The sequence below is a fragment of the Bombus pyrosoma genome, linkage group LG12 (assembly GCF_014825855.1).
Source record: "Bombus pyrosoma isolate SC7728 linkage group LG12, ASM1482585v1, whole genome shotgun sequence".
In the NCBI taxonomy this organism is placed as follows: domain Eukaryota; kingdom Metazoa; phylum Arthropoda; class Insecta; order Hymenoptera; family Apidae; genus Bombus; species Bombus pyrosoma.
Genome location: NC_057781.1, coordinates 9,523,892 through 9,547,544, shown reverse-complemented (window position 1 = coordinate 9,547,544; position 23,653 = coordinate 9,523,892). Strand labels below are relative to the sequence as shown.

At 42.2% G+C, this 23,653-nt stretch overlaps 1 protein-coding gene across 4 annotated transcripts in view; it reads left to right on the top strand.

Moving 5' to 3' along the window:
- The window catches only part of LOC122573677 (protein trachealess), a 137,849-nt gene that overhangs the window by 39,754 nt on the left and 74,442 nt on the right, over positions 1-23,653 (top strand). The window contains exons 3-4 of one of the 4 annotated variants that reach the window (XM_043740370.1): positions 3,447-3,494; positions 12,179-12,208. The exons of 1 other annotated variant lie outside the window; for it this stretch is intronic. In XM_043740370.1, coding sequence (XP_043596305.1) covers positions 3,447-3,494; positions 12,179-12,208 — 78 coding nt within the window. The remainder of the gene's footprint in view (positions 1-3,446; positions 3,495-12,178; positions 12,209-23,653) is intronic. 2 more of the 4 variants (XM_043740372.1, XM_043740371.1) reach the window with 2 other exon arrangements.

Here is a 23,653-nt window from a genome sequence, read left to right as displayed (position 1 = left end):
AGTTTTTTCCCTTATACCACCCTCCTTATACCCTGGTCGGGCTGCAGCGGCAATGAAATGCTGTTTTCCGAAAATGGCGCTGGAATGAGGACAGGTCTCCGGTAGCGGCGCGCACGCCGTCCTATCATTTAATTTGGTATCGGATACTTACTTCTGCCCTCCTCCGTTGAAACCCTCGGCTTAAGCCTTTTCTTTGCGTCCTCCCTTCCATTCCATGCACACACACGCCGCGCTCCATCAACCTTCGTGAACCCCGCGAGAGGTGCTTTTTGCCACGGACACACCGACCAGCACCAAATCCATTTTTACTCCGCGCCGAGCTTAGAGAGAATGTTACTTGGTTCTTTCGTGCGTGATTCGGGATTCAGAGGGGTTGTTCGAGGCAGTGCACAGATCTTTGATACTTCCGCGTAGAAGACGTTTAAACATATCGATGTTGTTAATTCCGTCGCTACGTATGTTTGATGTAAAAAAATGTAAAAAATCCATGAGATTCCTCTTATACGGTAAGAGGATATATTTGCGAAGAATTTGCAAATATCTTTCGACCATCTTTTTTAAAAAGGTTTTAATAAATAGGAGAATTCTTCGGAGAGCTGGCAGGGAGCTTGCTGAGAGCCGTATTAAAGATGTCGATAATTCGAGTCTTCTAATATTCCCATTTGACGGTATCACCTTATTTATCACCTCGTGAATCGATTATCAAGTATTGAAAGAAACCAGGAAACCATTTAGCCTGCCATAAAACGTGTAACCGGTAATTACATATTACACACATGCTTCGATCGATTCGAGACAAAACACGGAACACTGTGTCTACATTCCAGAATTTATTCCAACATATCTATCGTGGCTACACGTTGATCAGAACAATTTCCACGTGCATGTAATTCAATTACAGATGATTAATATCGTATCGTGTCAAAGATGAATTTAATACCAAGAGATATTTCTACCCTTCTATATTTATTCGTATTTAATATCTACGCTTGCAAATCTATAACCCTATACATATTTATAACTCGGTAATAATCTATTTCTGTTAATTATTAGTCGTCATAAATTTCCAATCAACTTTATTTTTTACTCATGCGCGAAACTAATTTGCTGTTGAATTCGTTTCTTCTAATTACATATTTTTAAGCTTCGTATTAACAGCTCTTTCTTCTGGCCATATCAGAAATATTATTAGCACTCGTTGAAATTGATAAAAAAATTCTTCGTTAACATTCTACGCGTACGATTGGATCGGTAATCGATGGGAAAGGCAGAGAAGGATGGAAATCTGGTAGAAGAAGCGCTCATTAGCACTTATGTAGCGTCTACATCGTCGGTGGCAATGAGCATCATCGTGTCGTAACAGTTCAGCATAGGAAACGTCTTCGTAAAAGGAACGTCCAGCGGTTAGGCTCCGAGCTTCTCTGTAGACGTGCACCAGCCGGACTAGTTACCGGTTAAGGCGTTATAAAATCTAGCGTAACCAGGCTACGCTTCACTTTTTCTTTCGTAGGAAAAGTATCGTGCGTTTGCTAATGAGAGGTTGCTTGGTTGTGCTTCATAATTAAGCCGGTGAAAGTTTCCCGTATTTCCTGACAAAATCCCTTAACATAACAATCGGAAGTCTTTCTCGTAATACGTATCGATAAAAATATAGATGTTTGTAGTTCTTCCTGCTAAAAAAAAATTCAGTATTTCGATATTTATGACGCGTTTTAAAATTCCAACGAATAAGAATATTGTTTAAAAAGAGTCAGAGTTAAATTTTTATCTCTTTTGTATCTATTGGAGAAGGGGAAAAATATATACATATATCGGTGTGATATCAGTTTGTATTCTGACAACATTAATACATTCTAAGAATATAATCCCACTGGGTTTTAATAGGTGATCTTCCCTTCGAGAGAAACTTTCGGATCGAAAGAGGGGTGACGTTGTGGCATAGACACAGATACACAATCCACCATCGAGATAGCCCGTTTTATTGGCATCGCAGCCCTTCTGATCTCAGGCAAATGAAGATGGAGCACCGACTTCTTGCGTGTCGTGATCAAAAAAACATGATCGCGTAACTTTGTCCCGGAAGACGTAGCAATTGTGATCTGAAATTCTTTTTTTCGATATATTCCTAGAAATATGATACTCGAAACGATATGTAGCAGCACATGAGTCAGAGGACGATGCGAATCGACAGCGACTCGTGTTGTTGTTTTGCCTCGGGACATTATCGACACCGTCTTGACGTACAAAACGTAACGATAAACAAACTCCGGGCAAAACAACGTCGCCGCTACGTACAACCTTCAACCGAAGTTGAATTAAAACTTTCCGGTACTCTCGCGACCAATATAAATAAACGAAAACGATCGTTAAGAGAATCAGTATCGGGCATTCTTATAACGATCAGTATTTTTGAACGAACTACGATCCTAAACTCTTTCAAAAAACCATCGCTTACCTGAGAACCACCCGCGAGATCCACGTCGTTAGCAATTAACAGCGACGTAACGAGTTCTCGGGCAACCGTGCAGACTCGCCCAGGGGTTAAACATCCCTGGTCGAGGGGTAGGCGCGCGTGTGGCGCGAGAAAGTCGCGCTAGGGGCGCGCGCAGTGAGCGACAACCAACTGGTGGGGGTGACGTTTGACGGGGGTGGCTCGGGCAAGGCCGAGCATGAGACCGACACGCGCCTCTACTCGATGACACTTATGCACACGCCCTCAGACCGCGTGCGTGTTGCGCCTGTCAAAAGTCTTGTCCTCGGTCGCGGTACTCGCGCGCTCGTCCTCTTCTTCCTCCCTTTCTATTCCTCTTCGTCATCGGGGGTTGTACTTCGCAACGTCCACTCGCGTCGAGTCGTTGCTCAACCACGTGTTACTCGCTTGGATACGAATTTGGAAAGAAGTGGAGAATTTAGCGATGGAACTTTCTTTTTGGACACGGTTTAAGTGACGCTTTGTGAACGTGAAAATTTGACAGAGTAGAACGAAGAACGAAGTTGTATCGCGAAGAGGAGGACAAATTTTCGTTATCGTATTATAACTTTGATTTTCGATTCGATTTCGCTGATTTTCGGTGATCCTTTGGTGAACACCGACGGGATGAATGTTTTTTTCTTGCTGGTGTCATTCGGGCAAAGAAACGTTGTTGGAGAGAAATTGTTTGGTGATTTGTCAACTTGAGAGGATCTGATTTGTTCGATGGATATTTGGGTTATTTAAAGTGATCGGAAGGGTACTTTGAGGTAGTGGGTTATGAATAGACATAATGGGGTGGGATTCTGAGGGTTGGTCTCTTCGGGATTGAACAGACAGACAGTAAAAGAACGATGGACGCGGAAATGTACAGCAGAATGTGGCAAACGCCTAATCTATACAGCACGTATAAATACCCCGCTCTAATGCAGCTGCAGGCGAACAATAACGAATTTCATTCGTGGTTTCATTCTAGGAAACCGTCCATGGACGACGTTGGAAATCCTACCTCTGTCAACGCACGGTGAGTACGTTTTATCCTGTTGAGTAATTTCTCGCGAGTGCTTGAGTTTTCGGTGTTGCTTCGAATTCCTCATATTTCTGTGATTTTTCTTTGATGACCGAACGTTCTAAATATCAATTGCGTTTCAAAAGTATAGAAAATGCCAAATTATTTTACGAACATGTGCTTTCAGCTATTAATAATCCATCGTATGAAGCAGCACCCTATAAAACTTTTTCAAAAACATATAGCAGCATCCTTTTCTTTTCTTTGTGAACTACAAGCGAAATTTTCTAACGGTGTAAAATACGTACTGCTAACATCTACAAATGAAACTACAATTTGTCTGTAAAAATCGCATTTCAAGTTCCTACGATCAGATAAAGCACAAACCAACTTGATCAACTGTCGACTTACTCGTCGACACATCTACAATCGTTCGCAATTGCACAATGGCAATTAACACTTTGACACAGACAAATTTGATTAGGGCGAACTATTTCCAGTACGCAATTCTAATTCAGTCGCCACGAACAATCGTTCAGGCCATCGAAATATCGATATCGGTGGCAATCAGGAGCGAAAAAGCGGCGTCGGTACAGGTAAAATCATCCTGGACCGTGCTATCGGTCGCGATCATCTACCCTCTTTCGTCGGAGGCTTCGAGGACGGCCTATCTGCCGCAGTAACAATTGAACCCGTAATAGAATCACATTTATTCTTATTACCCGACGAGGTCAAGCGACCAACGAAACGCCTTGGCCCGATCCGAAGTCGGATCAGCTCTTCTCCTAAGCCATTTCACGAGCTGTGTTATTTCTCCCCCGGCGTCCACGCACACACGTTCCCCATCACCGCTCTTTGTTCGGTCCTTCAGTAGAATCCTTCTACTTCCTTTTCTTACTCCGTCGAACTGTGTCGTCTTTACTGTTTTTTTTTTAAAACACGCTGGAGATTAGACTGTGTTTGAACGTAACTGAGATGGTTAGAGTTAGATTTGTGGATTGAACTTCCGGTATATTTTCAGCTTAGTAATTTTATATATGTATATGTAGGTGATATTAAATATGAAATATCGAAACATTAAGTTTAATAGAGTATGAGTGTGAATGTAAAAGAGAAAGATTTGTCTGGTAGGTTTAACTCAACGATACGTAATGAGATGCTCGTGTTTCGTTCTCTCATTAATTTAAATTACGTTATAACCCCTGCAAGTATCATTGTAAGCCTAATCTACCCTACGCGCGTTTAACTCACGAAATTAGCATACCCTCGTACGCGTACCCTCTTAAACTCAAACGCTGATAACGTATCGTTCAGATTCCTGTTGTTCCAAATCTTCCACTTATTAGTGAAGAATATTTTCTATATTTCTTTCATTGATGATAATATTAATTTTAATAATCCGTCGAGAATAAATGGAAGAATGAAAAAGGGGTTGAGAGGCGAGATAAAGTTAAAAGAAGATGTTACTCTCAGAGTTGCAAATGTGAGAAAGTCGAATGAGAAAATTATGCATTTCGCTAGTAAGAGGAAATGAATTTAAAAAAAAAAAAAAATCGCGCATCTTGAACTTGAAGGAATTATGCATCCTCGGGATTTGTTTAATTAATACAACGATGACTCATACACCTATGCACCACAGTGCGTAACAAAGCATCTGCCACGGTGTATCTCGTTCTCCATCTCGCCACGTTCTTTAGGACTGAACCTACAAGACTATCAAAATCCTTTGCTCGCGTTATGAAGATGCCGCCTTGCAGATATATATATACATATACATGTATGTATGAAATTTCTGCAGAAGGTCCTAACCCATTCTGATGTTGACAATAATTCATCAGCCCGTATTGTTGTACTGCTGGTGAGACCAGAGGGACGACGCGGTTTCTCTTATCTTAACAGAGATTTCGTCAAAATTTCCGACCTCTGTTTTTCGCTTGTAGATCATTGTCTCTAGTGTGTAGCGTTAACCGGAATCTCGGTTAATGGTATTAATGCTGAAGATTAAATTTGCAGAGAGTCGTCGATCCATGTAAAATACTTTCTTTTCTACAAAAGACGAGGAAGTTTACTAAATATTTTTTCGACCCAGTAAATCAAAATCTATTAAAAAATACAAAATCCACATGGAGAAATAACCGCTGCAAACGGTAGTTCTTCGTCGTTCTTCGTCTAGAAAACTATTTGATCGCATTTCGCTGTTCGTTCGGACAAAGATTAAAATACCCCGATGATATAATTGAACGTTCGCACGTACTAATGGCGGGGCAGGTACGGTTTAACAGTTAAACTGCAGAGGTTCGTGTAACACGGCGGAACGGCGAGTAACCGTGAAGGTGTGATGATAAAGAAAAGGTACCTACGTGGGCGTAAACGGGTGGCGACCTCGGAGGCGTAACCAATGCTCCAGGCGACAACCTTATCGAATGGCAAGTATGCCTCTGCTTGGGCTGCCAACCTAACAAGCGGTCGGCCGAATCCTTTGTACGCGTGGAAACACGGCCATTCGAGAAAAAATTGCGCTACTGGTGAAAAAGTTCGAGCGATCGAACGTTCACTCGATTATTCGAGCCGGTAAAAAGCCAAGTCGATGGACTTCGATGTTCGAAGATCTCTTAACTTCTTAAGGATAGATTATGATCGATTAACGATCGATGAAGTTCGTCTACAAGAAGAATCTGTCGTTGAGAATATTACATTGGGAATTAATTTGAGGAAAATTTATTAATTATCAAACAAATCGACTTCTCCGAGATAAAATACCTCCGATCGTAGAAAAAGTTGTGTCCCCGGAAAATCTATTAGATCGAGCGTATCAAAATCTCGCCAAATAAGATACATCGACCGGCATCAACTCCGACAAACTGAATCAACTCGTCCAACCTCGTTAAAACTACCTTAAAAAACGTAACAACTGAACAAACCCGAAAAAGAAGGAGCAAAAACAACGTGAAAAAGACAAAGAAAAAGAAGAATCTTCTCGCGAGAGACGACATTCAGAGATTTCGCCGGTGAACATCAGAAAGGTCTCATGCAGGAACGGCCTCACCTGACTCCAGCCACCGTTACGGGAGACTCCTTCGGTGCCACTATTAATATTAATGCATTCCGCCGTTCTTGCGGCATTGTACTCGCGTTGACGGTGCTGCTCGTCCAACGTCCAACCTCGTTCCCCAACAATATCCACGCGGAACGCGCGTGTGCGAGCACGGCCGAGACTCTCTTGCGTTTATACGCGTTCGCGTCGTCGTCGTCGTCGTCGGGTACTCGCGTCTCACAGAACACCGTGTGGCAGCTCGTGCGTTCCCAACTTTCTTGGCCTCTCACAGGTCCAAATGGCTCCTCTGATTGTGTCCCGACGGTTTTGTGCCCGGTGCTGGCTGAATATTCAACCGGCCGATAAATAACGTTGAAAGGAAGAGAAACGAGCGAAACAATGACGAAGGAGGATTTTTCCCCGAGTTGGTTGGGACGGCCGCGTCGAGACATCGGCTCGGTACTTTTCTTATGCGACGAACGCGCGCAACACCTCTTCTTCCAGCCGACTCGTTCGGCCTCTATTGCCACGAAGAGTGCCCCGACTCTCCTTCTATTGTCGCGCGCGATTTCCTCCTGGTCTTATGAGAGCTCGACAATGCGCGTTTCTACACGCTCTCGCCTACCGTAACCAATGCCCCGCGTTACGCTCTGGACCGGTGATCTATACCGAGCATTCTTCTCTCTTCACCGTGTCCCGTGTTACCGGCTTGAACCGCGACTCCGTGCCTCTACTCCTTTTTTTTGCTCCCCCTTTGTTTTCCAACTTTTTTTACCGTTTCTTTCTTTTTCTCCCTTTCTCTCTATCTTTTTTCTTTTTTCTTTCTTCTCCGTTTTTTTTTTCTTTTTTTTTTTTTTTTTTTTTTTTTTTTTTTTTTTTTTTTTTTTTTTTTTTTTTTTTTTTTTTTTTTTTTTTTTTTTTTTTTTTTTTTTTTTTTTTTTTGTTCAAATGACGAAAGGTTCTGTAGAGGTTTCTAAAGTTCTATGGAAGTGCGGAGAGGTTTGAGAAGGGAGTGAATGATTTGGAGGCTATGGTGGACGATGGATGTGTTGTTCGATGTTCGGTCGGTTTGTTGTTGTTTTGCTTATATCGGATACTCAGTTTGTTTAATTCATACAAGAAGTTTACGATATACGAGTGTTCTTCTTTTCTTCCGACGACCGCCTTAGCTTGGTTCTTTGATGTTTCTTCCAAGTACTACATACTTGTTTACAGCCTGCCTGTCAGATTTACAGACTTTCTTTTGTATCACGTACATAAGAAACACATAATCGTAAAGATTTTTCTTCCTTTTCTGTGGAATATCCTTCCCGTAGAATTTCTCATCGTCCTCTTTTCCTTCCGTTTGTTTTTCTGTAAAGTATCGCAGAACCGAAAGTATACTTGCCAGGTATTTCTCCTTCGTGATCTTCGATTATTTTATTTAACGTTAGGGGCGTCTAAAATTGTCAAGGTCCGCGTTCTTCTTAGAAAAGAAAAGAAGAAAGGAAAAGTCGCGTGACCGAATATGGTCCAAAATGGCGCAAGATTTAGAGAGCTACGAAGGGGGCATGCGCGTATCCACGGGGCGCCGATGCTTCACCACAAATCTTATTCCCTTGATCGACCAATATAAAGAAAGGATTATGCGAATATTCGGCTACGATATCTATCATCGTGAATTATCACGCCGTACGTTAGGACATTCGCGGAGACTTATTATCTGACATGATTTAGGGGAGCTAAAAAAGTTCCTGCACGGCCGAAAGAATACGCTGCCTCCGCATATTTTTCTGGCATTATACGCCATGCCGCGAGAGTATCAATTAAATGATAATGTGGTGATTAATAGGAATGATGCGGGCTGCTGATCGTTCGTTTCGCAAAAAGGCACCTCTGCCACGAAACTAACGTTTACGAGATCGATGATATCTCGGCGAAAAAATCAAATCGGTGGGTAGTCCGTAGATTTCGGAGAACATTCGTCATTTTTAGTTGAAACACGATTGTTACGATATCTCCTGTTTCCATTACAAATAAGCAGACGAGTTTGTTAGCGATTCAAACAGCGAGCTTGATTCGACAGAAGTTTCGGCCAGGCTCGATTATTTTCGACGTAGATTAAAAAGATTAATACGTAGAAGTATTTACGTAAATTTACACGTACGTGTTAAACGTTAAAAATCACCGATATAAACGCACGAAGTAAGAGCGACTTTTGATAAACATCGATAAGATATCGACGAGGTAGGAAGAGATACCAGAGACATTTAGAGAATTCAAATACTCATCGCATAAATTTTCTCAAAAAATGTAACCTAATTCTTCTTATTTCGAATCCAAGCTTGTAACCTAGCTCCTAGCTAGCTTCAAAGCACTGGCAAAAGTGAGTAAGCGTCGATACAACGTAGCAATCACACGAATACTTTCCAAGGACGAAGACATTCGGATCTCGTCAACGGTGCTAATGAAAATGTAACGCGCAATACGCTCGTAAAAGGTATTTGTTTACAAGCATCTGAATACTTTCGCGAGTCTGTGTACGTGCATGGTAGCATCGACAGGGCTAACAAGAGCCGTGAACGGTGAACCGATTCGGTCGACAAGGATCGGAGAACCGGGTGTAGAAAGAGGGCTGTGCGTCGGTTTAAGCAGTCCAGCGACGTCTCGCAAATTATAAGAACGTGCGTCCGGCGAATGCACGTGGCGCAGCCGAATTTCTGCACGTGGGACGAGCGGAATTCCTAATAAGTCAGGCGACTAGACAGAAGTCTCGCGCTCGCGCCCGGTATCGGCTCGTGCAGCTTGGTGTTCGACCAAGAGGGCCGAGATAGGAGTGACGTCACGGATACGTGGGATTCCTCTCGAGCAGCTGGATCACGTGCTGCGGCCGAACGTGAGGCTAACTTAAATGCGGATCAGGGAGAAACCGTTCCAAAACCGATCCCCAAATGAATGCAACCGGCCGCGATTCAAATTGTTTTCACGTTCTTCCGTTCGCCCGCGGTATCGACCCTCTCGACTCGTTCAATGAAGCTCCGAGGCTTCTTCTCCTCCTTTTTCGAGGTCAATAGCTCGATACACCGCTTCGACATCTTCTCGATGCCTCGAGCCTTGAGTCGACGTCGCGGATCAAACGAGAGATACCATTACGTTACCGCGGCTTTACAGACTTTGCTTAGTACCAGGCAACTTGTATCGTGGTGTTCGATTCGTTGATAGCGTATTTTGATAGATCGTTTTCGATAAATAGTATCTTCGATCGTGTCTAGAATTGCTTCGCTGACTTGGTTGTACGTGTGCCGAGGAAATTTTAACGTGGCGTTTAATTCGATGGCGTTGTCGACAGTGTATTTTGGTAGAGGATTTCTGATCACGTGTCGTTTGTTTAGTAGCGGAGAATTTTTAACGTTGCAGCGACGATAGCGTATGCTTATATGATTGTACGATAAAATCTTTTCTCCTTGTCAGTTCAATCTTCTTTTATTGCGAATTTAAATTCTTCCTACGAGGTCAAGTAGATTGATTGTTTCTTTGAATTTCCATCGCATTTGCGAATATACATTTATACTATAATGTGAAACCTCGTCGGAGGTTCGATCTCGTTCGTTTCGATTTCGATTCCGTCTTCCAGTTACACCATCGAGTGTCTCGGCGTTATCTCTCGGTGGTCGTTCAATTTACACGGCGCTGGGGTCCGCGTAAATAGAAGCACGACTGATTTAATTTCCCGTAATGGCAATTGACTGCGATTGTCGTGTGGCCATCGACGTTCCCAACGGAGGCCACAACTCGTCTTCCGCGTTGAAACTTCGTGCTTTCTTCGATACCCAAGACGTCTCGAAAATTTGTTCGTCAAACGAAATTGCACTCGCTCTTTGTTAAGAATGAATTAGGTTTGAATTTAAGAACGAAAAAATGTACAGACCGCGTATTACGTATATACACAGCATACGAAAATATATATCCAAAGAAAGGCGTGAATTATCACGTTTAACGAATAAAACAGATCTCTTACAGTGAAAGATCGGAACTTGAAAGAAATAACGTCTGAATCAAAAGGATTCTCATATAAGCAACGCTTTCGACCATCGTTTTCCCTGTGGCTTCATCGAATAAAAAATTCCTCCCATCGCCACTAACCAAAAGAACATTCTCGCCGATTTCCAAGAGCAACCAAGAGCATCTTCTCGCGACTTTTTCCTATCCATCGAGTCAATTCAAACGATCGGCGCGTCCAAAATAGGAGAACGTGTACGCTGTTGGAGAGGAAGGGCGGAAAGAAACTCGCAGTAATTACGTGTTCAGCCTAATACGTCCGGCAGTGAAATGCCGCACGAGATCGAGATACTGGGGCCGAAAATTTCTCGGCGCAAAACCGGCCGGTTAACAATGGGTATTTTCATTAGTCGGGGCCGAGGCCCACGAAGACCGAACGGTAGGATATTTGATTCGGTTTTTATCGGTTCGTCCGACATTCCGAGCCGCGGGCCCGCGCACCCTCGATCACGGCCTATCGGAAAAACGCCGGCCTCTGCCGATCTTCTCGATCGCGATATCAAAAGAAGTTCCATTTAGGAGAAAAATAGCATTGTAAATGCAACGTGTCGCGGGGCTTGTTTGTTGTCGGTTCGAGTTTCGCGCCAAACAAAAACCATCGCTCCCGGTACGCTTGCTTCTTCTCCATCCTTCTTTGCAAATCGATCTCGGATCGTTCAGAGCATACGACCGTGGTTTTTCGATTCACAGATCGCAGAAAATGGAATCGTTACTGAAAACAGAGAATTTGAATAACCACGGTGTGATTTCAATGTTCGGAAGTTAAGTCAGTTCTTCTCGTAACTTTTCTAAATTCGCCGACAGTAAATAGTTTAAAGACTCGGGAACGAATCCACGAAACGCACATTCCACCTATTTAAATATTATTTCAAATGATTACCAACTGGATAATCATCGGCATGTTGCAGCTTTCATTATCGAAATGAAGCTGATCGATTTCATCCTTAACGATGTTCCCGAGAGGCACAGACGTATCATCAAAGTCACGTGAACGTATAGACGTTCTACGAAGACGTATCGAATCGCACACACGGACGCACACAAACCTTGTCGCGGGTCCAAATTTTTCCACTTGGACAATGCCCGTGCAGGTTAGGGGCTGCAAAAACTAAACGGGTCCGGTCTTATCTAATCTCAATATAATTACGAGTGCACGTCATAAAATTGCTTATTATACTATGGAAAACTTGATTCGGGGACCATAATACGGGGTTTGGAAATTAACCTTACCCGTCTGCCTACCTACGCTGGTGATGATTATGTCTACTTATAGGTATAACTACTTATGTGCACCAAACTACCCGTCTACCGGCTCAAATAATATTCGCGGTTCTTCTCCCCATTTTCTTTCTCTCTCTCTCTTTCACTTTTTACCCACCTGAATCTTCATCCAGCCACCCTTCACTTTTATCCTCCATCCCCTGCCTTCTTTCTTCGTTCGTTTTTCCCTTCCTCTATCCACGCGGTTTCTTCTCTCGTTCTCCCTCGCTCTGAAAAGGCTGCACGAAACTAGTTTATAAAACGGGTCGGGCTAGCACACACTGGCTTTTATTCTGATCCAATGACCCCAGCGCCGGATCCTCTACCAATGCTGTTGTAGTGACGTATGCTTGTTTATGTGTTACAGATTTGACGAGAGACACTACGCTTTCGAAAGGTATGCCAGCACTTAGTCAGAATGCATGCCCCGAGTTCGTTTCTTCTATTTGCCTTCGTTTCTTTTTTGCTTCCGTTCATTTCCTTTTTATTTGTTGGTTTGTTTTCTTTGATACTGCAGTCTTCCTTCTGTTCCTTTCTTTGCTTTGCTTTGGCTCTTTTTACTCTGTTTCTTCTGCAGGGAGAATGTTTCTTATTCGAAGTAGATCATTTTTTGAGTATAGCTATTTACTTGAATTTAGGGAAGAGATTGATGTGTTTTCTCTTTTTTTTTTTTTTTTTTAATATATATTGAAGAAATCGTTTATGTTGAAAAATATTTATTTGGGATTCTACGTTTCTTTATACTTCGGAACTTGATTGTAGTTGTAAACGCCGGTGCTAATGCTCAGTTTGCTATTATTCCAAAAGATTCACAGAATTTATTTCTATTTACAAATGATATTTGCTAGCAATTGAGCGACTCGCTAAAGGCCGAAGGATGCAAATCGCGCGATTGAAGGGGTCCGACGAAATTTCGAGGCAGCTGCCGTGCGAATCGATGTGGTTGGATAGCTCGAAAATGAGGAGTAAACGACGTTGAGAATTTTTAAGGTATCGAGGACTTTTTTCTTGTGATGCAAATTACCTGGCAGCCGAACGTAGTATACGCGATTCTCTGCAAGCTGATAGTTACCTTTCCATGGTGGTAGAAGATCGCGGAATCGCGAATCTGACGAATTTTCTCGAATTGTCAGACATTGTCATGTTAAATTGTTATCCGACTCTTCTTTCAGTACCATAGTTCTTCCTTATTCCCGTTAAAATATAATCCTCTCTTACTTCTTGCAATTTCGACTTCTCAAATTCGTTCAATTCACAAGCCCGTCGTATTCCGTCGTATTCGAAGAAACTCATTTGTCACACATCGCATCCTTTCATTCCTTTCAAGCAAAAATCAACATCACAAAAACGCGAAGCCAAACAGCGAACCAACGAGGCAAAAAAGAGAACGATAAATTTCCATTAAAAACGTAATGATTGGCGAATACGCAGGTGAAGGATGGAAACGCGCGAGACGAGGAGCAAGCGTATTCGCGGTGAAGCTGGTAGGGCAGAGCCGGGCGAAAGTAATTATTGCGCTACTCGACGATTAACTTTTTTTCAGAGCCAGGCCCTCGCGCGCCCGCTCGCTGCTCTATGATTTCGCAGCCTGTATCAGCAGGATAATAACGTTCGAATATTCGTGGCTAGAACGGAACGTCGAATCGGCGTTAACCGGCGCTCGAAGCGGCCACAGTCGAGCGTTCTGATCGAGCCGAGCATTTTTCCTCTGGGCCCACGAATGGTCCGGGTCCCAATTAGTCGAATAAATCGCCACGATAACCTAATAATGATTCTATTAACAATGTAAATGGGACTAAACTGCGGCGGGACGCGAGTCGAACCGTAATCGTGCCTCGTACCCGTGGGTAATAATCCCCATTACCAAAAGTTTTCGCCTTGCTCGCGTTTTATCCCCTGAGCCGCGACCTCGAACACGTAATTCCGTTTGCATACGCATAATATAACGCATAATATGCTTCCTATGAATCTCCATAATGGCCGGTTCAAAGTCGTCTCGCGGGCCTGCGATCCTCTATATACATATGGGCTTACGCAACGAACACCATGGTCCTCGTCCACATCGACGATGTCGACGACGTCGATCATCGGTGATTGCATCGTCCACGTGTGTTTTATTAGGTTGAGTGTCGCATAGCCTCGCGAAATACTTTGCATACAAATCTTTTATATATACATAGATTGTATGTTTCATACAAAACATCTTGGAATCTCATTAGCACCGTAACGAGATGCGATTGTCATCATTGTATTGGACAATATATATAAGAAAAAAGCTAATTTCAATATACGATCGAAGAATATTACAACGTTCGGAACAATAGCTTCCAACCTGCAAGTAACTGTTATAACGCAGTCACCTCTAATTACGCAATCTCGTTATTAAAAACATCAAGCTTTAAAAAACTTAAAAAGTAGCAAATAATATGCTCGTTGCTTTATAAGAAAAAATCGTCTCGGGAAAAGGAACTTCAAGAACTAAAGAACGAGGAGAAGAAGAAGAAGAAGAAGAAGAAGAAGAAGGAGTAGAGGCAATGTAATCCGACGAATGGAGAAAATGATCAAAGCACCGCGTTTACACATTTCCATAATGTGCGTGCATTATCGTGCGCCGACGTGGCCAGCTCAATTATCGTATAAATATTATCCGGCTTTGAAACGCGATTATGTAAAAATTCGAGATGGAGAGCGGAATTGCAAAGCAGCGCGATTTTAAGTTGCGGGGATATGTTCACTGTCGTTGTATTATAATGCGGCCAAACGAGCGCTTTTGTTTCCCGAAGGACCGCTTGGACTCCCTTGTTCGTCTTCTATGCTCGCGCGATGCTTCATCCCCTTCCCCTCCCTCTAAATCCTCCTCCTTTCGAATCTTCTCCACTTCTTAATTCTTTATTCCTTCATTTATCGCTATTTATCATTAGGAGACTGGTTAGAAATTAATGTAATTTCTACAATATACGAAGATCGTAAAAAAACGTAACATCAGATCGTTTCGTAAGTTTTGTCTATCACAAGTTTGGCACGCAATTACAGAAAAGCATTATGTCTTTAATTTGATATCGCCTCTTGCCATTTCGAAACTAACTTTACCGTCCCGAGCTTGTAGAACCTCTACAGCTTAGAATCTGTATATTTCGTAAAACTATAAAGATTTTCCAACGTTAAGCTTCCCATTCCGTAATAATAATATTACGAAATAACATTAACATTAGAAAGTACGAAAAGAAAGAACTCATCCTCTAGCTATATTTCTAATAACAAGCGTTGCGCCGAATTAAGAACTGTGCAAGAAGATCGAACGTTTCATCGAAGGGGCAAATCGAATATTGCTCCTTTCCACGGCGTCTAATCGAGCACGGTTCGTTGCATAAGTATAGACACGAACACGTAGACGTTCTTATTAAGGTAGAAAGTAGGAATGCAACTTACGGAGCATCAGAGGGTACAGACGTTGAACGTTCGATTCAGCCCGGCACAATTCCACCAATCCCTACCTAGCTTCTTAAAAGGCATTTTAAATCGGCGTGTCGTGAAAGAATCTCATAGAGATGCGCCGTATAAAGGCATTCCACCAACCCTCCTATTCTTTCCTCTCTTCTTTCTCATCTTTTTCTTTTTTTTTTTTCTTTTCTTTTGTCTCCTTTAACCGTTCATCGTTTCGATCATCATCGAGAGAGCTCTTCCTTCGCTCCATTCTTTCCTTGTTGTTATGACTAAGTATTTTCTAATTCGTTACAAGTCACTCGAAGATGTCGCCCTTTTCCAGCGAAATTTTCCTTCGAGCGAATTTTCGTTCTTCAATTACGTTCGATCCAATCTAATCGTACTTGTATCAGAATTTCTTTAATTTCGAGAAAAACGTAAAACACGCAAACGTCATACGTCGTACTATTAAAATTTTAAAACGTTTAAAAATTTATCGAGTAGCTACTACGCATAGAAGATTTAACGATTATCGACGCGTACTGTAGCAGATCCTTGGTTTATAACACCTCGCGTCTCGGTTCCGGGACATTCAAATCTCCAGCGCGGAGATTTCGCGCGCCATAAGACCAAACGTTCCTCAAGATACTGGAAGTGTCGGTAAATGATATCGCGACGGAAAGCTAGGATAATGGAGCCGGAGGTTGAAGGTTGACAGAGGGGTGAATATGGCTACAGGCTATGAACACTCTCCGCCACCGCAAATCCGAGATTCGATAAGCCGACTATAGTCTTTTATTAGGATCCACTCAACGCCGCCAGCGTAAACTCCGCACCCTGTTAGGCCACTCTTTTCAAAAGGTATCCCTCTAACTATATTTCCATGTTGCCAATTGTACGTGGCTGAAGAAAGAGCCACGAATATTCCAAATCGGTCGAATGCCTGGAAAATCTTCATAAATTAATTCGATGATAGGATCGAAACGAAGCGAACGATATGAAGAAAGTAATCTCAAAGATATACACGCAAATTAATTTCTTCTCTCAGCGATCGATAGAATATTTATAAAATCACCCTTAGCTTGTTTAAACTTCCTAAAAATGGTTCATACATATACTTCTACACACTCTGCATCATCCGTATCCAGAAGCATTAATAATAGAACAAAACTACACACACGCGCGCATAATCGGAGAAACCACATGGTTTAAGCCTGCTGTGACACGCTACTCGTTTATTCCATAAATCTGACAATAAATAACGGACATATTGGGGGTGTTGGATATCGTGGATGCTTATCGTATTCCACAAATGCGCCGGAACGCATTTAAAATGTATTGAACTGTCACGCGGCAGCGGTTTTCCGGATTTTTACATTTTTCATCGGCGCCCAGACGCAGGTCCGCGTGGATTACTGAGTTATTGTTGTTCTAAGTGTGTCGGTCAGCGGGGGGAATGGAGAGACCCCAACGCATCGACCCCGGGGGTAATCCTGACCATAACAGTTGGAGGCTCGCATCCCCAGGACACTCACCCCTCAGCTAAGTGCAAGCAACGGGAGGAGAGAAAGCTCACAGCCCTTGGCTAACACACGTCCCATGTCAAATAGCTGCTCGTTACGTAACTTCTGGACCTACTCGTCGTCATAATGCACCTTGTGCATCCATGACTGTCGTTAGTCTTTAACTCGGCTTCGTTCTTTCGATCGTTTTCACCCCAATCGTACTTTTCTATCCTCGTGAAGTTTCTTAAATTTCAGGCAGAAACAAAGTAATCGTTACTGATACGCCTGATCTTTTGTTTCACATTTTTCTTTTTTTTTTTTTACGAGGATATCGTAGAAGAATAGCGCCAGTTCGGTTTGAAAATGATTATACGTAGCAGCGAAGGCGACAGATATGGAACTTTGAATTTGTACCTCATTTTCATACATACACGTTGTCATGGCGTTTATAGCAGGCTCTTTGCGTATACCTGTTACACGGCTATTACGTTAACGTCTAAACGATTCCTCGTAAAAAGCGTTAAATTGCACGCATTAATTTTCGTCAGCGTATAAAGGGGAAATATATGTATGTAATAGGATTTGCAAACTGCTCGACGTCTTTCATTTTCCTTCGTTTATCTTTCCGTAGAAGTTTAAAAAGTTGCCACTACGTCTATCGCTCTAGCCACTGATCTTTAACAAATTCAACAAAATCAGCTTCCAACTGCATTCATTTCATTAAAATCTCATTAGACGGCTCTCGTCCGTAAACGAAGAAGCAAGAAACTCGTATATTAAGAGAGTAACTCGTAAATCAGCGATGAACGCGGTACAATTAATCGAAACGGGCGGGGAGCGAGATCGCGGTAGCTCGTTAGTTTGCAAAACGTTCGCGGCGAATCGAACTCGCGACATTAATTCCGTCAGGACAATTCGACCCAATTAATCTCGACACGCGAGATCACGAGAAGAGAAGAGTCGGCGGTGGAATCGTGCGCGAGCAAAGGACGAACAGAGACTATCCTAATCTGCATCGGCAGATTGCTCTGAGAATTGACACGGAGGATTTTGCCTCGCCCTTCGAAGTTGCTACACTTGACGTCTCATCTTAAATCAAACCGTCTCTCACGGCCAAACACCTTAGAGTCCCTCTCGCGGCTTCCGCTACAGAACATAGAACTCGATGCATACATTAAGGCGGTTTTAATTGAGAAGAGTTCCCCGGACGAGAGCCGCTACGCTCATAATAACGATCACGTTGAATCTTCTTCGTCGAGGGACGACATTTAAGGCGTCAACTTGCCGCGATCTTGCCATCAAACTTGAGGAAAATTTATACCGCGACGAGCTTCGTGGCAATAAATGTCATTCGACCGTTAAATCTTTCACACTCGATATTCTGTATAAGCAATATCGCGTACGATTATATCCTTAACTCTTAATCTTAAAGATGTCTGTCTCTTTTTCTCTCTTTTTTTTTTAATTTAAACCTCGCGAGGCTAGATAGTTAGTTAATCGTAAGACCGAAGAGTACAGCGCTGCCGAGACTAGGACATGCAGCGAATCGACGATACGTTCTCAACGGCAAAGAAACGAGCTGAGTAAAATAAACCAAGTACTTGACATAGAAACGGAGCATACATATATCACGCGGTGACAGTGCTATAATTGCATAGAAACCAAAAAAGAACGTGCAGCTATTCACGGGAAATGTAATTAACGCATTGCTACTAAAGCAAACAAACTAACCTATAGAATAAACGCGTCTCAAGCACTATACATATCGGGGAATCAAGTTCATCGGCGATACGTTGTGTTTAATTTCCTTACTCCGTAATCATACTATATTACCAAAGATACATCGATTCTTCATAGATATCAATTATAGATAGCATAGTGATCTTACAAAAAAAAAAGAAAAATTCGGAGAGAAAAGGAGAGGAAGAAATAAGCAGCGAGTATCGAACATGCGTGTATACATTATAATGTACGTAACGGTAGCTAGCCGATTCTCTCCGAGTAAATTAGTTTACACGCGGTGAACGTGTTCAGCAAATGAATACATAGGACGATCGTATTCCTCCTCGCGGGGCGCGTTCTATCGCTCGTGTCGTTCTAATCAAACCGACTATGTGTGTTATGGGAAAGACGCGAAGTCTGGAATGAAAGGAAGGAGAAACGACAAAAGAGAGGATAGAAATAGAACGTAAGGAAAATGTGAAATAAAGCGGCGGGGAAAGAGATAACGGCGAGTCGCGAATGAAAAAGGAACGCGAAGAATTATTTAAAAATACACGAATGGCGAATGGAGATGGTAAAAGGAGCCCCAAAATGAAAGAAAATTGGAAAAGGATGAGGGACAGAAGGATGAAACTCGTTTTCTCGTGCTTGGACTGCCACCTAATTGCGATTCGAGACGGATGGTTATTAAAATCGTACCTTCCGTGCCGATTGTAACTTTTCACGTACTAGTCTTCCGATACAAGTCGTTTTCCCCCCTTCTTACGCGTTCTTCTACCCCCTGTAAGCGAATTGATAGCGAGCTTGCGTACCGTGAATTTGACAGACGATTAAACATCGAAGACCTGTGGTGCTCGACGACGATGCTCTACCTTCTATTTAGGAATCGGCGAATCGACCCAGTCGAAATTGAACGTTTTCATGCCTGCTGAAATTTCTTCCTCTGTCCCCTCTTTATTTCTTTCTTTCTCCAACGCCAGTTTGCATGACAATGTGCCGGGTAGGTCGGTTACAAGGAAATTGTTGATGTACGATTTGGGATGGGTGGTTCAGTTTGTTTTCGGAATTAAATGGAAGATTGGCAAGCAAGATTGTCGTGTTTTTCGATGATTCGATGCGTGGAATTTTGAAAATTGGATGGTTTTGCGTCGCGCTGGCGATTGGATAAAAATACGGTATTATTTCAAATATAAAGTGGAAAGGAATCCTTCGAATGATTTATATCAAATGGAGAGAAATCTTAAAGATTCGAGAACGAAGAAAATTGTGCTTATGCTTCTTCCGTAATCTTCAGGCAATATAATCTCGTAAATAACGCAAGCAAAAATAATATCTGGAAGAGCGTGAAACAAACGATAATAAAAGAATTTAACAGAATTTGAAATTTCATTGTACAGAATCTACGTTTAACAAACAATGTCGTCAATGGTGAAAATAACAAAAGAAGAAGAAGAAGAAGAAAAAGAAGAAGAAGGGGAAGAAGGGGAAAACCAAAAAGGAAGAAAAAGGAGAAGAAGAAGCATTGTTAGCAGAACGTTGACCGATAACTGCTAATAAGCCTCTGCGTTCGGGCCGCGCTTATTATAACGACGGCGTCATAAAGAAATGCATAATAGAATTGTAAATGTATGGAAATGCTTTCCCGAGCTTTTGAACGGTCCGACGAGAGGACATGCATTTTTCTTCAATTGCATACTCACCTTTTGAATAGGTCGCGCGTCTGGTCTACATGCACACACCGTATCTTATGCGACCGGCCATTGTATGTGTATTAACACAATGCAGAATAAACTGAGCGACTGAAACGGATTACACTCTTCCTCCGTGGAGGCCAGCTTCAAAAGGATATGCAAACGATGCGAACGCTAACGTGGCTTCCTTTCGACCAGAATCCGCGTTTGCATCGTTGAAAAGCTACTTTGTCACGGAAAATTTTTCTTTCGAAAAATGTTGCTTCGTGGATATACGAATTGCTGAAAAGTTCCACCGCACAGAAAATCTTTCAGTTGGAAAATGGAAGTAGCGATCAGTCGAAAGCGTACATTTTTACGCTGTAACTTTCTCAACTTTAGTTATGGCTGTTGCGTGATGTAAATTTAAAGCTACGAAAGGTTACGGTACAGCGATGTTTGACAAGTCGCATAAATCTCTGTTTGGATTTCATTTCTATAATTATCTCCGTAAATGTATGAAATTACGTAAAAATCCACAGGCTGGTCAGGAAGAATCCTAACGAACAAGAAGTTTCCGACGCTTCGGCCGATCCTCGTACTGCACAACGCAGAACGATTCGATAGAATTCCTACTTGCTTAAAATCGATTATTTCGAACATAGGACATAGTTCGCGAGATACACCCCTCGAACTGGAATCGAAGAAAAGAAAGAAAGAAAGAAAGAAGAACTGGGTGGAGGGAGGGGGCGGATATGGATGCTTGCGAAAGGGGACCGATCTAACGCGCTCGGTGTTCGGCATTTGAAGCGTTCCGTTTAATTAGCGGCCGTGCGTTTTCTCGCAGCTCGTAAACGGAGCAAGTAGACGAAGTAGATGAAGTAGAGGAGGGATGAAAAAAATTTCAGGCCATTTCACAGTAATTAAAAATGTTGTAATAAAGGCAGGGAAGGTTCTTTTAATTCGTAACGGCTTATATTTATAGCGTCTTGCGACTAATAATACCGCCCTCCCTCGTCGCGGCGTACAACAGGTTAGCCAGGGATGGCCACGCCTCGAGATTCTATAGTTACGCGCTTAATTACCCATCCTGATATACGACGCCGATCGAGAGCGTTTATTAATTGCGCTTCAACTTATTATTCTTCTTCTGCCGCGATATCACCGGCCCTCTAATGAAATCTCGCCGGCGAGGCCACGCCACGGACAAGAGAGCTTGATCCTGCTTTTGCAACGTTGTTAACTCGTAAATGAAAACACTGTCTCTATACGTGGATCGAGCGGATCGATGGTTTCGATATGCAGCGATAAGAAGATATATATTGAGTGAAAGAGAGTTTACCGCCACTTGAATATTACTTGATTATGAATTTACAACGCGTTTCGAAAAATGATTCTCATTTTACTTTCGATTAGAATTATTTAGGACAGTTAGTTGAACTTTTGAAAGTTTAACTAATTTTTACAGAACGATAACGAGTATCCAATGTTGTCCGCTAATATTCTTCCGAGTGACAGAAATTCCCACATTTGCCCGATTCCTGGCCTATGAATACAAATAATCGAAAACGTTGGCGGAAAAAGAGAAACGGCCGCGATATAAATTCCACTTTAAGTGCAGATACGTATGCGTTTCGGATAGAAGCAGTTATTCATAAGCAATGGAGTATAAATAATACAGTAGGCTACTGCGCCTCTGAAACATTGAAAGTCTTGTAAATATTGTATCGGTTCAAGGGGGGAATTTGCATACTTGTTATCTGCCTTCTGCGGCTATCTCCTCTCGTACTTTCATTGTCCAAAATTCCATTACATTTTCTCTTTAAGTCGAAGAAGAGAATCCAAATATTTCCATTTCGTATAGTCACACGAGCCATAGCAATTCGTTTTAATTTATCTTATACGCCTTGTTCGCATCTTCGTATCTTTTTGTTAATCTGGATTTCACATCGATTTTTCTACACGTGTTGCGTAATCGCGATATCACATCGAAAATGGTGCAACTTTCCTTGGTTACGGCGGACAAGAGTAACGAGAGATATTTAGCACATAATGTTACGGGGACTCATGAATTACAAGTGCCGCGTATTCGTTACGGATATCTCGAAACATTGCTGTTGGTTCACAAAGGAACGCATATGGCGCGTTCGCGGTTATAAATTTCGTGTCTTAAGCCACGGTATCATCTTAAAATAGAGGCAACGTCGTAAATAATGACACGCGCCTTCAAAACGGCTCGTCCCGTGTCCATAAAGAGGACAATAAAAACGAGCAGCCAGCCTCTCGCGCATCACAGACCGACATATTACCAGATGTATTGTTTCACCGATTATTTAATATCTTCTGCAAAACCATCGTAATACAAGTGCCTCGTAAAAACTTATGATACGGGACAAGAATTTTCATTAAAAATTTCTCTCGTGGTTTTTATTAACTTCAAACAGATTATCATCAAACTTGCTTGCGAGAATTCCTTGCGCAAAGTTAAACGGAAAGTTGAAGAATGGAAATTTGTACAGACCTTTGAAGATTTTATTCGATTAATGTTTGTAAGGAAATCAAGTTTCGCACGATAAAGTCTGTAGAAATAACGATAAGAAGATAGGGAACTGTGACATTTTCTAAAATTCTAATTCAACGACAAAAGGCATTTCTTTTCGATCGCTCGGTACGAAGCGGTTCAGTTCGGCTGGACTCGATCGATTTCGAAAGGTCGTTTAAACGGTGGCATGGCATGGTGAACGATAACGCGGAGGGGCATTAATCAGATGGAGAAATGTCATTAGGCGAAGCAGTGTTCACGCGGCAATCTTGTAAAACATTATTCTAACTAAACTGTCATAAACGGGAGGAAATGAAAAGAGCTGCTTAATAGCTTATGTATGCAAATGCGGGGCGGCAGATTGCGCGGAGTGCTCTCTCGAGTGAGAGAAATAGCTAGTGGCCGTGGAAAGCGGTCGAAAGGGTGACTCCCGTCGCCCTTCTCACCGCTACTTCTCCAGTTTCCAATGACGAGCTCCGCTAGCCCTTCTAAGTCCTTGCATTCCGTTTCAAACTGAGCCTTCAATTTCACGAACAAATTTTTGCTGACTAATATCTGATCCTCTTGTCTGAATTTGCTGTGTAGCGGATATCATATCGAACGGCCCATTTTGTTATCTTAAGTATTTGAATCTCTTTATTTAAACTAATCGAGCGTTCGCTTGGCGAAATATCGTTTGGAATTTCGCGAAATAATATTTTCTAGTCGATGAATAGAATTGAAAGTTAATTACTGCAAAAACTGGCCAACGTTGCACAGAGATAATATCGAAGTAAAACGATGAAAGGAATAACGAAGCATTGGACATGTTCGTAACATTAACGTTAATACCGCGTGACGTTGAATAATGATCCACGAAAGATATGTAAATTTCGAGCGCGTTTTCTAAGATATTCACACCGTATCTCTCGTTTTAATGAACGAACCGGAGATCCTGTTAATAATGCAAAGTTTACATTTGTCGCGCAGCTATCAGCATT